The 18,543-nt window shown below is 38.2% G+C and overlaps 1 protein-coding gene across 13 annotated transcripts in view; it reads left to right on the forward strand.

The window, feature by feature from the left end:
• Positions 1-18,543, forward strand: part of elavl4 (ELAV like neuron-specific RNA binding protein 4) — a 110,953-nt gene that overhangs the window by 14,605 nt on the left and 77,805 nt on the right. The window contains exon 1 of one of the 13 annotated variants that reach the window (XM_024278686.2): positions 1,615-1,945. The exons of 9 other annotated variants lie outside the window; for them this stretch is intronic. In XM_024278686.2, coding sequence (XP_024134454.1) covers positions 1,937-1,945 — 9 coding nt within the window. In that variant the 5' untranslated portion in view covers positions 1,615-1,936. Of the gene's footprint in view, positions 1-1,614; positions 1,946-2,463; positions 2,893-18,543 lie in introns of those variants that run through there. 3 more of the 13 variants (XM_024278687.2, XM_024278683.2, XM_024278685.2) reach the window with 3 other exon arrangements.

Here is an 18,543-nt window from a genome sequence, read left to right on the forward strand (position 1 = left end):
CACCCTCTTAGTGCTTTCTGGAACACAGAAAATGAAGTTAACCTGATGATGGAGGCAGCAGCATCCAAATATCCCGCCATTGAGAATGAACAGCAAAACTCCAACATATTTGCTTTTAAACAAGAGGTTATACGCCAATTAAAGGGTAACCCAAGACTGAGAACATCCGCTTTAAAGGAGGCGAGAGCTCCCTCTTCTTGTCTGCTGAGATAGGGGGCAGGTGGATGATGCCAGCATGAGGCAAGTCAGCTGATGGGCAAAGAGAATCAACTTTTGAAATGAAGCGTTTTCATTATGATACCATCATAATTAATATGCCTAAATGGCAACATGAGTAAATAGGAATTTCAAAGCAAAGTTTGTGCAAGCGCAGGGTTTACTGCTTTATCAGCTTCAAGCAGACGGACTGCATCAGCTTGGATTGGTGGGTTTCAGGGTTTAAAGTATTCAATCAGCTCAGTTTTATTTACCTTAAATGTAAAAATTGACCAAATTTTGATTTAAAAAAATGAATAAAAGTTTACGCACTCGATTAATAAACCATAATTAATGCGTTAATATTTATTAACGCCTCAGGAATCCTGAGCATAAGAAAACTGTCTAAATAAACTTAAACTTTTTTACATTCTGAAATTGAGAATTTATTAAATTAAAGAGATAATATGGAATTTATTTGTAGTTTTTGGACAAAAACGATCTTTTATTTTAATAAGGCGGAGAATAAACATCAATCTGACAGCAGAAGTGCATTCTCTATAGGGGGCGGAGCCAAACGGAGATGTCGGCCATTAGGAATCCAACAACGAGGAAACCGATTGTTATTTTATTTTAGGATGAGGACCAACATTAATTTTCTACAATAACAAAAATTGAGGAAACTGCATGAAAGACCCGCCCATTGACGTCACGGAAGGCGAGCAGTTCGGAGTGGACAGACACGCCCCCACCTCAGTAGATTGGATCAAAATTCTCAAATTTTTTTTTTTTGACCATAATAAAGACAATTTATGAGGAAAAAATGAAAAAATTCCAGTAAAAATCTCCAATAGACAGCAGTGCTCTAAAACATGTTTAGTTTTCTAGTGTTCTTCTTGTTTTAATAAAATTACACCTAAAACTTTCATTCTATGTTGGAAAAACAAACATTTTTTGGATTTCCACAGCAAATTTAATCAAAATTTTCCAGATTGAATTTTCTGTTTTTACATGATTTTATGTCTAGTGTGTGAATATAACATGAAAAAATGACAAAATAAAGGTAGTGTTACATAAATGTTTTTGTGCTGATTACAATTATACAAAATAAGCAAAAAGTCTTTCAAAATTAAAATCCAAAAGTCAATTCAAAAGTAGACAAAATTGAGTTTTAGGTCCTTAAAGGAGTACAAATAAATGTTATAAATGTGTAATTTTTCGTGTGATTTCATATTTGCAAATAATAAGCGACTAGCAAATATTGCAACAACAAAAACAATTAATCGCAATTAATTTTTTCCAGATTTGCGATTAATTTGTTCATTTTTTTTTTACTGATTCCCAACCCTAATAAATAGGTATTATTTAGAAATATTAAACCACTCCTCCCCTAAACTTGGAGAGGTGGGCTGTCCCTCAGGCGCCGCCTCAGCCAATCAGAAAGCGCGCGCAAGGTGACTGGACAATTCCATAATTGGCTTTTGAGGAAATTCAGAGGAAGCCTGCTGTCATTGTTTTCCTTTTGAGTGGATCCATCTCCTCCTCGTGTTTGTCAGATGTTTTCCTGAGAGTCCTCTGCTCCTCCTCCTCCTCCTCCTCCTCCTGTCTGGACGCCGCTGCTCCGTTTTCGGTTCCGCCTGCGCGCGTCTTCCACCGCCGCTGCTCCTCTTCCACTTTTCCTTTTTTTCCCGGTTTTGTTTGCAGTGAACTCCTCCAGTCAGACCGCCAGCCTGGCATAAGAATGGTCATGGTGAGTAGGCGAGATGTCGTGAGAGCTGATCTCCTACTTCCCCTTTTCATGCGCAAAATCGGTTCTTGATTTACGCACAAAGAAATCAAGACGAGCTTTTTAAGGAAATGCATCAAAACTATTTTTTATTTTCAGAAATGTTTTTTATAAGTTCTTAGCCGCAGGAAATGTATATTTGTTTATTTTTAATGGAAATTGTCCAAATAAAGCCGCCTTTCCGTCCTCATTCCGCTCCGTAAAAGTGTCTGTTTTTAAGTATTTTTGTCATGTAATGTAGGGAGAATTTCACAAAGCTCATTTCTATACACACAGCCGCAAAGGCATCTTATTTCCATAACGCCTGAGGCTGCAACCCCTCCGCCGCGCGCCCCGTGCCGCGCGCCGCTCCGCCTGGCGCGCTCGAGCGCAGACTTCAGCAGCGATTGATTGCTTCGCCGGGATCCAGAGAGCCTTTTCTCTGCCAAAGCAGGCAGAGGTTGACGTGTGCCGACGAAGGCTCGGAGCCAGCCAGAAAGCGAAGGTGTTAACACCGGGAGAGGGGGGGCTAGGGGCTGACGGGCAGGCCGGGAGCCAATCACAGGCTGCACAGGAGCGTTGGGCGGGGTTGTGTGGGTGGGATCTGACCTTCCGGCTGAGCAGGTTGATTGGGCGGGTGGTGGCAGGGAGGAGGAGGAGGAGGGAGTCAGGGAGGCTTGCTGCAGCCTCCTCATCCAGACTCATCATTCTCCTCACAGCATCTGTGGCAGAAAGGGATGTTGGCTCCGTGCACCTCCTGCGCGCTCTTCTCCGCTTCGATCCGGCACTGAGGAGGCGACGACTAGAGAGGCAGAGCGAAGAGGGAGACAGGAAAGCCTTCCGTAAGAGAAAAGTTAGATAGGAGTTGTGGGGAGAGGAGACACCAGACAACGGCCGGCATCTCTCAAATGGAGTGGAATGGGTTTAAGATGGTAAGGAGATTTCATCGGGAGGTTGGGGAGAGATCCCTCACCTCTTCCAGAACTTGTGCTCAGCTATTTCATGCGGAGAATGTTAAGTTGAAGGAGAAATGAAGCCAGATATCGTGGAGGGAAAAGGAGGAGGTGTTCTGTATTAAAGGCACGAGTGTTCCCCACCCTGCCTCCACACAACTTACGCTTTTACTCTACCACAATGTTGCAGCATTCCACATTACTGCATGTGTTTGGAAAGTGTTTCAGGGAACTTGCTCCACGGAAATAGTGCTATCTGCTTAGCTCACCATCCTGACACTCACTCCAGCATCGCATTCATTAAGCCATTCATCCATCACACCCAGCCGATGGAGTGAAAGTAATAAAATGAGGAGGCGTTTCATCATGCTGTCGCCTTTACCTGTCAGAAATAGCAGGACAGATTGATATCTCATTGCCAGCAGTTTTCTGACTGCAGGCAGTTTTGCCATCTTCTTCCTCCATAAAGGTTTGCACAAAGTGGACTGACTCACTCCTGCATTTGCATGAGGAACGGTGAAACCATTATTTATTTTGTCAGCAGCTAAATGTTTTATCGCACGCTGGCTTCCTTCCATCAGTTGTCATCAAAATGCTAATTGAAATGGAGGCAGCTCCTCCGTTTGGTGTTTTAGCATTCGTCTCCAGCTGTTTCCCCATCTCCCTGGACGTTGTGTCAGCAAACGTGTGAAAGTGTGGCACAAAGAGTTGTCGAGGAAGAAGCACGTTTGGAAATGTCTTCAGTAAGGCTTGAGTGGCCTGAAGAAGGGCATTCTGGTTAAAAAATGGAGGCATTAGATGAGTTTGCACCATGAAACCTCCTGTTGGGAACCAGATCTAGAGACAGGCCACGGTTTCATACCCCCACATGAACGTACGCTGGCTCTAACCCCCTCAGGCAGAACATCATGTGCTCCAAGGTTATACATCAATGCTAATAGGATGGGGTGTGTCTGGAATTTATTAGCTAGAGTCCAGCAGATCAAAGCAAAACAGGATTAGAATGTGGTTATTGAATCAGTCTCATTTTGAGGAACAAGAGACAGAAAACACATGGTACGTAGAGTTAGTAGATGTGTAGGGGAAAATAAATCGATTCTGCGATATATCGCGATGCTTCAGCTCGCAATTTAAAATGACGATATTTAATAACATCTACTACTTAAGATTTTAGTTGGAATGGGTGCCGAATCGAAACTCAAATAAAAACATGGATTGCAATACAGTTGAAGTACTTAACATTGTGATAATTAGAATTTATTTTGCCATTTTATAACAATGAATTAATGCAGGGCTGGGTTGATAAAATCATATTTTCTGGGGTTTAAGTTGCATTTTTTTCATAGTTTAGCCATGGGTGCGACTTATACTAAGGAATGACTTAATTGTGTATTTTTTTTAATTTTTTTTTTAGATGTAAATAGGCTCAAATATTTGTAATTTTCCAAGTAAACATTGGTTCTTTTAGCGGTTGTTTTTACTAACAACCACCAGAGGGCGCTGCATCCGAATTATTTGCTACTAAAAATGGCAGAAGAAATGTCGTCTAAAACAAACATTGAAGAGAATCTGATTTTTTCCTCTTAAACTTTGATATTTTTCCAATACAGATCAAAATATTAATATTCTTGTCTTTCTTTATTTTTTAGCTACGCTTGGCTAGGTGGATTTGTTCTGAATCGTCACACTTTTCTCCTAAAAGTGCGACTTATACTCCGGAAAATATGGTAATCGATTTGAAACGATCTAAGCTTAGTAGATCAATAATCAATCCATAAAATTAGAGATCGATGTAGCACATAAGGCTAAAATCTGCTCGCTTGTTGCTAACGTTTAACGGGATTTCCTGACGCTCGGTCGACGTAAACATACATTGCTGACTAAATTAACATCTTTATAAACTCTCAAGAATGAATTTTCCAAACTCTTTTAAGAAAGTATTTTTTAAAGTAACTATTTGCGGTCTAAAGCACAATTTTTTGCTCTTTCTTTGCTTATTCTTGAAATAAGTGTACTGCTATAGCGCTATCACCACCTAGTGGCCAAACTGAAACTCCCTCCAAGAGAGGCAGAACAATTTTTACAATGTTAATGATCTGAACATTTTTGTTAGAACTTCCCTTTTAGAGAATCCATGTAACACTGGATGACATTAACAATCTCATCATTTTACTAATACATTTTACAGCATGTGAACTGTATCGGATAAATATAAATAAATTCAAAACAAATATATAATATTAATATATTCTAAGCAAATGTGTCTAAATGTTTAAGCTCAAAATTAAATTGAATCAAATTGAATTGAGTGGATCGAAAGAATGGGAAAAAAAATTGGAATTTAATTTATCCATAATCTGGTGAATCGAATTGAATCAATTCTGGAAATTATAGTTGATATCCAGGTAGAGTTTTTTTCTAAGTCATACTCTTTAAAAAAATAGTGAAAAATATTTCTGGTACAGTCTTGGGATATATTGCGACACACATCGTGACCCGGGTATCGTGATAAGTATGGTATTGGCAGACTCTTACCAATACACACCCCTAGTTTGGAGTATTGCAGCTTTACTTAACTGTGACTGTGTCAGGAGGCTGGATGTGTGTCCAGATGTGAAGTGACATGCTTAACTAGAGGCTGATTAAACTTCAATCTAATATATAGAGTGATGGACAAAGAGACAAATGTCAAGGGCTCAGATAGAAACCAGAATCGTCTCATGTTGATTTCATCCCCAAACATCAGATCCTTTTTTTCTGACAACTTTTCTGCAGATTTGATCTAAATTGATACTTTTCTACTTAACAAAAATATGTTTTTACCTAAATGAATATGAAACATTGTGGAAAAGGAGGTAAAATCAAAAGTCTTTTAGTGATTATGTAACAATTGTTCAGTCCAGCATCATGTTTAGTCAATTGCAGATGTAAATAAGTAGCCGTGTTTACAGAAATGTACCGACTTCAAACCAAATTTGGATTTCGGTAAACTAGTCGATGCAAAATATTTTGGGTCACCCGACGTCTTATGAAAGACTTGGTGTCAGATAATTCCAGTCGGGGACAAACTGCAATTATTGATTTCTCCTCCATGACCAGTTTTCCTATGATTGATACTTCTGTCTATACATCACTACCAAATCTGAGTCCCTGATTGGTCAAAGTTCGACTTGGTTTAATGTTAAAAGTTGGTTCAATGGACACAGGTTTTGTACTTGGAGGCCGAAAATGGTTGTAGAAACTTGCGTCATTTGGGGAGTTTTTAAGCTGGAACCCCAAAACACGTTTACATAGAATTTTACTTGGTAGTGGCTGGAGTCTGGCGATATGTGTCTCATGATATGATGAATATCATGATATATCCCAAGACTTTACAAGAACAATATATCACTTTACGGTACGGAATCCAGGTAAAAACGTAGTAGTACATGTCTCACATCAACAGAAACCGCGAGGCTGACTGAACATTTACCACAAGCTGGTTGTCATGGAATCTTGTTGTTGTTTTGGTTGTGATGTAGAGCTGCTCAAATAGGCTCAGTGAGCTGTGCTGCCAACTAGTGGTCGGGGTTTAGCTAGAAAACAAAAGTAAGACGCCAACGCTAGGAAGCGCGCGGCATCCGCGCTCTCCTCCAATTCAAACCAGATGCGCATTCTTCCTCAACGGTCAACAGGCGCTACTGCTCGAGATTTCTTTTTTTTTTCCCATCATGGGTAAATTAATAACGTAAAAATATGACCCCGTGTTTCTGCTAAGAAGAAGTGCTCTCTGCCTCTCTCATGTTTGTTTTTTTACACCCAAAACCCAGCCAAACCCCCCACTCTGGAGTCGGCACACTACATTAATCTGTATGTGTGTGTTGTGATTGTACGTTTATTTTCATCTCTACATCTGTTTAGATACAAAAACATGATCACAATTGTCAATTGGAGTGTTTTATTGTAAAAAATTGATTATATTTTGAAAATAAACCGGATTTTCTCATATATCTTAATGCAACTTCCTGTCAGAATTGATGCAGATTGCTCGCCTGTAAAATAAACCAGGCGCCGAAATGGTCCGCTGCACGGCGTGTGGACCACACCTTTGGTTACCGAGGGCGACAAATGGAAGCAGCCTCCGTCCAGTGTGAACCAGGCGTAAAGGACGCTCATAAATGATTATTAAATATCGTCTTGTCAGCATTTTAAATTGATACAAGTATCGCGATATGACCCTAAACCTGCAGTAGTAACTGCTTGAACGCGTGATGCTGAGGGCGGCATGAACGTCGAAACAGAAATTGGCCGTGCTCTTCTCTTTAGTTCTTCCCCAGCGGCAAAAAGCATTTTCCAGGATTTGTCTTTAATTTCCCTTCAGGGATCAGTCAGTGAGTTTGAATGACAATGGTTGAACGGCTGAAGCCCAAACTGAAAACCTGCTTCAGGGAGCGCCAGACCTCATTTTCACACATGGATCCAGCGCCACAGAGTCGAGACCTTCACCCCCCACCGAGGATATTTGGGGAGCGATGGAGGACACTTCACTTTGTAGTGGGACTCTCTCATCATTAATACTAGTAGCTCTAAGAAAAAAAAGAGAAAGCTGGATGGAAATAAAATAAATGTCATAGAAGCAGAGTCAGAGTGAATGTTTGCTTGAAGATTGTCCAACAAAGAAAGTTTCTGTTCTTGTTAGTGTTGATGTGACGGTTCAGATATTCCATATTTCTGAATCCCAACAGTCAGTAGCTTTTCCAAATAACTCAATTCATTAGTAATTTGTATCATTTTTACTTCAAAAATGACAAAAACTCATTTTTTTAGACAAAGATCATGAGTCAAAACAATAGGAAAAATGTCTAGAAAGAACAAGGAAAGCATCTATGAAGTGATTATTTTTAGTCTGTGTCAAAACTTTGTGAAAGATTCAAACATTTTGAAAAGCCTAAGGTTAAATTTTGAATAAATGGGCGGGTCTCCGTCATTCCTACATTAATGTAAGCATCCAAACCGTCATTAGGAGAACCAAACTTTACAGATTAAAGCTTCCTGTTTGAAATCTAGTTAGTAGTTTTCTACTTTAAGGTTAGTCTTGGCAGCAACTTAGACTTTATTTGTTTTAGACTCACACACGTCTTTACCTCCTGAAGGAACTCGAACTGTAAATCCCGCGCAGCTAACTTGATAGCTTGTGATTGCACGGAGGCGAATAATAATAACAGCGTTGTTGAATGATGTTTACTGTAAGCCACGGGGTGATTATTGTTTTCTTCAGTATGTGGTAAATATGTTATACAGACTTTCATGAACAAGGCCAACGAGAAACGCTTTAGCGAATGAAGGAAACATTGAAGCTTTGTTACTCAACGTGGTTTACCGTCTTTAGGAGGTGAGGTGGAGTAATTAGAATAATAGCAGCTGAATTATCATATTGTGTGTAAGAGGTTTTGGCTCTTGACTTTGTGTCCTTCTATGGTTCTTGTACTGTTACTGTCTTTAGATGTGAATAGACTTGATGCACTATAAAAGGTGTTCACCATTTAGTCTGAAACCACAGTTCCAAAATCCAGTGTCGTGGTAATTTCCCAGAAGTCCCTATGAAAAACTAGTGAGCATCAATGCTCACTAAAATTGGAGACTATATTTGCAAAGCGTTTGAATGATTTTAACATCATTTTTATATTTTTCATCATCAGAACACAGTTGATTCTTAAAATATCAATATGTTTTAGGCTTTTACTCCAGCAAATAATTAGTGAACAAAGACTGATTGGTGCTTTCACTCATATGTTGCTTTCCCATAAGCCTCTCTGTCCTGTGAGCTCTTACTCTACACTCATGTATTATTTTTACATTTTTCTTGAGAAGCGCAGTATCTTTTTTAACCACTTGAGGCTGTGGTTCCAATCAGTCTAATTTAGGCTGGATTACAAATCTCTAATCGGTCGTAGAAATATCATAACATCTTATTTTTTTTGTCAAAAAACTGGATATTTTAATTCAAAAACAGAAATAGAGCCTTCTTTGGCTCTCTGTTCTTTGATGGCTGATCATCTTGTGTGTTTTCAGTGGTCTTTCAATTCCAATGATGCCGTTTGAGCCAAAATAAAAGGAAAGAAAAATGTTTTTAGGACATAGTTTCTGCAATTTTATTGAAAAGAGTTCAATAAAATTTTTCCCCTCCCCCCACTCTAAGGCTATGATATTAGGGGTGTGCCAAAATATCGATACTATGATATATCGTGATATATATTCCTGCGATTGATTCTCAGCAAGTATTGATGTTTTATTTTTGTTTGAAGAGGCTGTTATACTCATTATCCTCTTGTGAGATTTATTTCATTTTTGTTCCATTGTTTACAACAATTTTGCACTAAATATTGGAACTGATGTTAATGTTTACTGTTGTTACAGCTGAATTTTACAAATAATTCCAATTCCATTTGTGTCAGTGCTTGTCAAAACACAGTAATACTGATTTGGAAAAAAGTTTCTATTTGTTCCACAAAATAAAGTACAAAGTTAAAAAATAAATTGGGAGATACTTTTTTTTAAAAATACGTGTTTTTTATATAATGTAAGTAATTAGAGACCATTTTAATCAATTATCGCAGTATTACGATATCATCAATATCGTGAGCCATGTATCGTGTATCGCATTGTATCGTGATTCCCAGCTCTAATCGATGTTCAAACCAAGGCGTGTTGCAGTGTGTAGAGCTGAACTGTATTTTGGAGGAGGAGCCAGAGGCAGCAGTCAGTCAGTCATTGTAAATATCATTCTGCTTCTCCTGGAGGAAGTTTCAGTTTGGCCACTAGGTGGCGATCGCAGTACACTTTATTACAGTAGAAGAAGAAAGTATGAGGAAAAAATGATGTTTTAGACCATAAATAGTTAATTTAAAACTATTTCCTTAAAATAATTTGGAAAATTATACCTGTGAGTTTATAAAAATATTAAATTAGTCAGCAATGTATGTTTAGGTCGACTGAGTGTTAGCATTAGCCGTCCTACATTAAACGTTAGCATCAAGCGAGCTGACTTTAGCTTTATGTGCTAAATCGATTGATATTTTTATGAATCGATTATTAATCTATTAAGCTTAAATTGATTCAAATCAATTAATTTATTAACATAGCCCTAGTGACGATCCAATCACTGCAGAGACTCAAAAGATGGATTCAATGATGGAGCTGATAATGAAAAACTTTAAGTTTAAGTCTTGCAAAAGGGAGTTTTTCCATGTGTAAACATTAATTTTCAGAGAAAATATTAAATTATCAAGGTTTTTGAGGAAAACCACAACAATAATCATTCAATTATAATGTTCACATGGAGACATTTCAGCTGTAAGCAGCAATAATTCTGGAAAAATAAATATAACTGACATTAGAAAGCACACGCTTCTTTTTCTCTGTTTTCGTGTCATCACTTTTGCTTGTTGTGCGTCTGTGTTGTGTCAGCCGTACGTTGTATTGTTTTTAAACGTCTTTTTTCCTTCAGACAAAAGCGAGATGGAAGCAGTTAATGAGGCAAAAGCCTGTTTGAATAAGAAGCTACTGTAGCAATCTCTGTCCCAATTAGCACGCTTTGGTTTTTAAATATTCCTTTTGTGTAAAGCCTAAACATACATGAAGACTCACAAAATGGTTACATTAAAAATTAAATAGGCTTCCACAGCGATTTCCTTCATTTATTTAACATGTTTTTTTTCTCTCTCTCTTTTTAAAAAGCTAGAAATCTGAGCGGCATTCTGCTGCGAGGGGAGCAGCATTCACAAATACTAGACCTAATTCCTTTGGCAGCAGCTCAAACTGCTACAGACAGACACATAATCAGCTGGGGAGTGTTAGCGCCTCAGCCCACTAGCAAACACAGGACCGAGCCCTTGTTGTGCATCGCTGCTTTTGCAGAATAAATATCCCGATGGAAAATACAGAGTAGTGAAAGAGGCGTTCGTGTGTGTGTGGGTCTTTGTTCAGTCAAAAATTCAGAATGCAGGAGGAACACGGCTTTTCTGAGCCACTACTCTTCTCCATCCACTCCCATCTTCCTCTGTTCTCGCCGTGTGTTTTGGTATTCATACAGATGTTTGGATTTGACTGGCACTTTCTCCTGAGACCAGCTGACTCCTCTCATCTGCAATTTGCATCCCAGGAAAGACGGAGAAATGAGCGTCGGACGTGTTGTTTGGCTGCTTAATCAGCCGCCGTGCGATGTTTAAGGGACGTTTCAAGGTCACGCTTTCGACAGGCCCCGCCGCTTCTTACATATTAAACATTCATATATTTCTGTAGCCAGATGAATTATAGATCGAACATGCTACTGAACTGGCTACAAAATGACACCGCTGTGGTGTGGCGTAGACATATTTGGGGCTTCAAAAAACGCTCCCCACCTGCCACGAGACATCTGCAGCTTCCTCGCTTTAGATGATGGACGTTTTTCTGAAAAAAGTCGCCTCAACCTCAAACATCAGCCAGAATTTAGAGGCGTTTTAGAGGAAGCCGCAGCGTCTCGCTGCTTTGTTCCTGAAGCACCATCGCCAACCGCACGGATGGGAGCTGCATCCATCTGTCGCCTCTCTGAAGTTCTGCAGACCCGTCTCGCTAATGAAACATTTAACTATATTTCAACCTCTTTTCTTTTTGAGTGAGAGCAATTACATGGTGAGGGATTCTTAATGAATAATTTGTTTTGATGAATATTTTCTGATCGTTTCAGCTGAAATTTTAGCGCTGCAGTTTCTTTAATGCTACTTTTTTATTATTGTGTGAATGCTTAATAATAAAGTAACAAAGTGTGAATGATTATTAAGAATTCACACTCCGTATGTTTTTGGCACATAAACACTCAATCAAACTTTATCGTTCAGCTCGTTCAGGACATTCCAGCTGACATGTTATAGTGTTTGAAATATTGAACAAAATATGCCCCCATAGGGGATGAATGAAAAAGTCTTCAAGTCTCATAATTTTAAGTAGATTAGCAACAAGCCTTTACATTTATCTACTGGACTAATTTAGAGTTTAGCTTCTATTTTAGCAAAATGCTAACGTTTTTGACTAATTTAGTTTACTGAGAATTTTAAGCTATTTTGGAATTTAGCTAGTATTTAAGCACAAGCTAGCTTTTTTGGCTAATTTGTAATCTACTAAGGTTTTTTTTTGGCTAAATTGGACTTTAGCATCTATTTTAGCAACAGACTATTGTGGGGGGGCAAATTTAGTCTACTGAGGAATTTTAGGCTATTTTTTAGTTTAGCTAGTAAAGCAATGTGCTAATGTTTTTAGCTAATTTGGCATCTATTGGGGTTTTTTATGCAAATTTAAATTTTAGCAAATAATTTAGCAACAGGCCAACATTTTTGACTAATTTAGTTTACAGAGGAATTAGAATGCTATTTGGCATTTAGCTAATATTTAAGCAATTTGCTAGCATTTTTGGCTAATTTGGCATCTACTGAAGTTTTTTTTTTTTTTTTTTTTTTCAAATTTGGAGTTTAGCTAGTATTTAAGCAACAAGCTAGCTTATTTGGCTAATTTGGCATCCACTAAGGTTTTTAGGGCTAATTTAGAGTTTAGCTTCTATTTTAGCAACAGGCTAACGTTTTTGACTAAATTAGGTTACTGAGGCATTTTAGGCTATTTTTGAGTTTAGCTAGTATTTAATCAATGTGTTAGCTTTTTTGGCTAATTTGGCATCTACTAAGGTTTTTGGGGCTAAATTGGAGTCTAGCTTCCATTTTAGCAACAGGCTAACATTTTTGACTAAATTAGTTTACTGAGGAATTTTAGGCTGTTTTGGAGTTTAGCTAGTATTTAAGCAACAAGCTAGCTTTTTTGGCTAATTTGACATCTACTAAGGTTTTTAGGGTTAAATTTTTGTTTATCTCATATTTAATTAACACACTAAACGTTTTTGCAAAATTGGCATGTGTTAGGGATTTTTAAGCAATTTTACTACAATTATTTTTAGAAATTAAGATCAACCTCAGCGCTCTTTTATAGCTCTATAACAAAATTAGCAGTCTCTCAGTAAATTTAACATTTTTCAAATAGCTTTTGCATTTTCAGCAAATCCCTTCAGCGATAAATTGCGTCACAATTTTCAGCAGAAAGCTTCAGCATCTTCAGCGACTCCTTTTCAGTAAAAAGCATTCACATTCGCATTCTAGCATTGTTGCAAGTAATGCAACTTTTCTAGTTATTAATAAAAATATAATTTTTAAACTTCTGTTCTATTTAGATTATACATCTGTCCATACGCTGTATTTATCAGACAAGAGGAACGACTAATAACAGGTATTTTTACCCTAAAAGAAAAAAATGATTACAGTGGCAGTTTTTTTCCTCGCTTTTTCAGAGCGACAGAATAGAAAGTGATATTCAGTGCTTATCAAGTCTGATCGGCGTCACCAGAAAGCAGGATCAGCACCTGCCGGGTTTGCGCACAGAAAGATTCTGCTAAACAACTACACCGCACTGTTTGTGCTTTCAGACTGAAATGTTTCAAAGATTGTAGCAATCAGCCGCTACATCTTCCACGTTGTCCTTACTCCATCCTTCAGTCTACAAAAGATAGTTTCCTTTGGGTGTTTTCAAAAGCTCTTTACTAAACACGAGTGCAGGGGGGTTTAGTTGTAATGAAATCGGCCTTGTTTCTGAGGTGTTCTGGGCGGCCAAGGTTTTTATTTTGCTGGGCGCCTGCTGCAGAGATCCACAGTTTTACCCGACAAACATTGTTGTCATCAGAAATGGAAGAGTTGTTTTTTGGTGAAGAGCATTCTAGTATCTCCCTGGTCTTGGACAAATCCCTTGTTGGTGATTACCTGAAAACATGGAAATTAGAAACAATTTCTGAAAATGAAAATGTCAGACTTGCTGAGAAACCATTGATTTGAGATATATGCATAACGTATCACTTGAAGTTACAAATTTTCTCAAAAACGTGCAAATTAGAAACAATTTTTCACTTTAAATCATACAAAATAAGTATCTATAACTTGGGGGCATTGAAAAAAATAAAATTGGGAATTATTTGAGATAAATCCATCACTTAAATCGACTAAAAAAGAAAAAGGACAAACACTTTGGAAATATTTTGGCTCTAATGTTGCAGCTAGTGATGAAATTAGGATGAAACTTAAGTTCTATTTGTATTAATGATGCCGGTTTAAGAGGCGATCATTTGATCACAGCACTCAAGAGAAGAAGGCTGTTTAGTGAAGGTTGAGTGTAAGTTTCAGCTTGTTGTTCCGTCAGTAATGCGTTTTGCTCTCATGCAGCTACTTGAATATCTGGTTTATTCATCGCCTCCATCAAGCGGTTAAGTCATTAGGACGGATGACAGACGGCTGTCCTTTTCCCTTGCAGTTATTTGATTATACGAGCTCTGGTTCAGAGGCATATCAGTAACCAGATTAAAACACACACACACCTACAGGCTCCGCCCACGCCATCCCCACAGCTATGCGAGGAATTGCTGGAGCCCGATGGTCAGTTGGTCTCTGCGTGATTTCGCCCTATTCCTTTGCTGCCGGGCAGACGCTCACGCAGCTGCGCCTGAGAAGCAGCTGATGGGGGAAACGGTGATTAGATTAGGTGGAGCTCTGCCTCTGCTCAGCAACCAGGCGAGCGCCCGCCCTCTCCTACTCTCTGTGGAAGTGCTGTACTGTAACTTTTGTTCTTATCGTATGCCTCCAGGCTGTTCCTACTTTTTAAATACCTTTTCAACAAAGCTAATATTACCACTTCAAGCCTCAAACCACTTTTAATTAGAGCTCCGATTGTGGATTAGGCTGGAAATTGTGTTTGGCGATGGGAATTTACAAGTTTTGATTTGACTGCTTTCAACTTTGGGAAGTTTTTATCGGCGAGCCAAAAAGTAATCAGAAATGTTTACTTGGAAAACATTGAATTTAAGGATGTAATAACTCAGTCAAGCCACAATTCGATGCGATTCACAGTTTTAAAGTCATTATTTTGATGTTTTTTTCTGAGCACAATGATGACGCATGTTTTCTTTTTGGCCCTTTCATCAAACTGTCTGTTTTCCTACTAACCAGAGAATTTGCATTACCTGTGATAATGCTAGTGTGAAAGCTTTTTGCTGAAAATGGTGATACAATTTACTTTAACTGCTGAAGGGATTTGCTAAATCCAAAAGCTATTTAAAAATGTTAAATTTGCTATAAGAATGGAAATGTCATTAAGGAACTATGAAAGAGCGCTGAAGTTCACCTAAATTTCCAAAAGATTTGTGCTAAAATTGCTTAAAAATCCCTAATACATGCCAAATTTGCAAAAAATTTTGAATTTGTTACTTAAATAGGAGCCAAACTCCAAATTAGACAAAAACGTTAGCTTGTTGCTAAAATAGAAGTTCAAATCTAAATTAGCTATAAAAAACCTCAGTTGATAAGAAATAAGCTAAAAATGTTGGCATGTTGCTCAAATGTTAGCTAAACTACAAATTAGCCTAAAGATCCTCAGTAAATTAAATCAGTCAAAAGTGTTAGCCTGTTGCTAAAATAGAAGCTAAACTCAAAATTAGCATTAAATCCTAGAGGGACTGATTTATGTGAAACTTTTAAATCTGAAGGAATTTTGAGCGGTTTCTGGTCATACACATGATGGCGCCAGAATTAATCTGTAGACGGAAGTGGAAATCGTAACTTTAGCCGGTTACGTAAGAGGAAATGTCCTAGACCTAGACTTTAGAAAACCTTTTCAAAATGATATTTTAAAACCTTTTCAGAACTATCAGCTTTTACCCTTTTGAATGTGAATAAACTAACTTTTATTTTTCCTCTGTGAATCAGCTGATCAGAGCTGCGACAGGAAAATTTTTCTTTTTTCTCCACGACAGAGAGTGTCATGAAGAAAAAAAACACCACAAAGGTCAAAAACTTAAAACAATATCTTTGGTGCGGCCGGCTCCGGCAGGGGGAGGGACTAACGGCTATTCATTTTCGGGCGCCATATTTTTTTTCTCTGTAGCCAGATTCTCTTGGGAATTCCCCGCACACACACTCACAGCGAGCCTGCATGGAGAAATGTCATCAGCTCTGCCCAGGCCGGGGGAAATCAATTTTTTACATTTCTGCAACACTTAACGTATTGACGAGTTTTAATCAGTTTTTACCGATTCACGAAGAATTGTTACATCCTTAATTGAATTATGTTTGTTTCAAATGCTGACAAGATCATGTTAGACCCAGTAGTCTCTGTGACTAAGTATCAGGGTGTTTTTTTGTTTTTTTTTGCAAACATAAGGAGCTTCCCCGTGCTGCCTGTGCAGGTGCACCGCTGCTTCATCTGTCCAGCGAGTTGTGGAGGTGGCGTCCTTGCTCGGAGCTCACAGGGCTGCTGACTCAGTTCACCGTTTTCCCCCCATCTGCTTCTGTCCCAGCCGGCTGAAGGAAACTGAATTCAAAAAGCTGTGGAATTACAAAGCTGAGCGTCAAACTCATCATGGAGTTAGTTATTACAGTACTTTTAAGGGTGGAAAAAAAATCCTCACCTGATGGACAGATCCCATCTACAAACCTCCAACCTCATTTATATTTAGTTCAGTCTTGAAATGCAGTTAATGAGACATTGATTTGGTCTCTTTAATCCATCAAAATGTCCGAAGTGTCTCATCCGATCACTCTAATCTGTCGCGCTCAGCCATCGCAGACCGAGATGGACAGCAAAGATAGTGACTTGACTGAGCTGGAGGAGTGACAGTGAAACAAAGGCTCGCAAGCTGCTGATGGGGATTTGATGTTGTTTGAAGGATGGGATGGCACGACATTGACTTCCAGCTGACGGTTTAGTTGAGAAAGAGGGTTCAGGGGGTACAGGGGGCTGTCATTGGCACGAGAAGGAGCAGCAACGAGGGGCTGACAAACCAGGCCTTCAGTTCCAAGTCCCAGACCCTGATGCTGCAGGCCTCAGCCAACAGCCTGGCAGACGTCCAGCTGATCCCACCCCCCCGCTGGGGGAAGAACTGCAGAGCATCAGTCACTGGAGCAGCACAAACTGAGTGGAGATGCTCAACAATTTTCTGCATGCGTTTGTGCGAAGTTGGGATCCGGCCAGTGGACAAATGGCTTCAGTTCCGCCTGCAGCCTGACTGACTGAAGGAGACGGGGGCGTGTTACTCTGCATGCAGAGATCACTGCAGGGTCAGGGTGCTACAAGTTTGGTCTTTGAAACACCACAAAGCAGCAGAACAGGCTGGAATTTTTGAAAAGTATGTTTAGCTAAGTACAACTTATATAGCACAAATCAGTAACAGGACGATGTAGTTCTTATAGAAAAAAAATACAACTCACAACTAGAAAAGTTGCATTACCTGCGATAATGCTAGTGTGAATGCTTTTTGCTGAAAGTAGTCGCTAAAGAGGCTGAAGCTTTTTGCTGAAAACGGCAAATAGCAAAAGTTATTTGCAAAATGTTAAATTTGCCAAAAGACTGGAAATTTCATTAAAGAACTATTAAAGAGATGACCTAAATATCTAAAAAAATTGTAGTAAAATTGCATTAAAATCCCTTATGCATGTCAATTTTGCAAAAATATTTAGTGTGTTTCTTAAATATGAGACAAACTCCAAATTGGGCCAAAAAACCTTAGTATGCCAAATTAGCTAACAAAGCTAACTCATAGCTTAAATACTAGCTAAACTCTAAAATAGCCTACAATTCCTCAGAAAGCTAAATTATTTAAAACATTAGCCTGTTGCTAAAATAGAAGCTAAACTCTAAATTAGACTGAAAAAAAACAAGTAGATAAGAAATTAGCCAAAACTGTTGGCATGTTGCTTAAATGTTGCATATTGCAAAACTCAAAATAAAAAAAAAAACTCAGTAGATGCCAAATTAGCCAAAAAAGTATGATTAAAAATTCCTAAAATTCCTCATTAAACTAAATTAGTCAAATACGTCAGAATGTTGCTAAAATAGAAGCTAAACTCTAAATTATATTTTAAAAAAGCCTCAGTAGATGCCAAATTAGCCACAAAAGCTAGGTCATCGTTTAAATACTAGCTTAACTTAAAATAGCCTATAACTCATCAGTAAGCTAAGTTAGTCAAAAATGTTAGCCTGTTGCTAAAATGGAAGCTAAAATCTAAATTAACCTATAAAAACCCCAGTAGATAAGAAATTAGCCAAAGATGTTAGCATGTTGCTAAAATACTTGCAAAACTCCAGATTTACAAAAAAAAACCTCAGTAGATGCCAAATTAGCCAAAAATGCTAGCAAATTGCTTAAATACTAGCTAAACGGCAAAATAGCATTATAATTCCTCAGTAAAATAAATTAATCAAAATCGTTAGCATGTTGCTAAAATAGAAGCTAAACTCTAAATTAACCTAAAAAAAACAAGTAGATAAGAAATTAGAGAAAAATGTTAGCATGTTGCTTAAATGTTGCATATTGCAAAACTCCAAATTTAATAAAAAAAACTCAGTAGATGTCAAATTAGCCAAAAAAGTACGATTAAAATTTTTTTAAATTCCTTATTAAACTAAATTAGTCAAAAACGTTAGAATGTTGCTAAAATAGAAGCTAAACTCAAAATAAATTTTAAAAAAGCCTTGGTAGATGCCAAATTAGCCACAAAAGCTAGCTCATCGCTTAAATACTAGCTTAACTTA

The sequence above is a fragment of the Oryzias melastigma genome, linkage group LG4, assembly GCF_002922805.2.
Source record: "Oryzias melastigma strain HK-1 linkage group LG4, ASM292280v2, whole genome shotgun sequence".
NCBI classification, from domain to species: domain Eukaryota; kingdom Metazoa; phylum Chordata; class Actinopteri; order Beloniformes; family Adrianichthyidae; genus Oryzias; species Oryzias melastigma.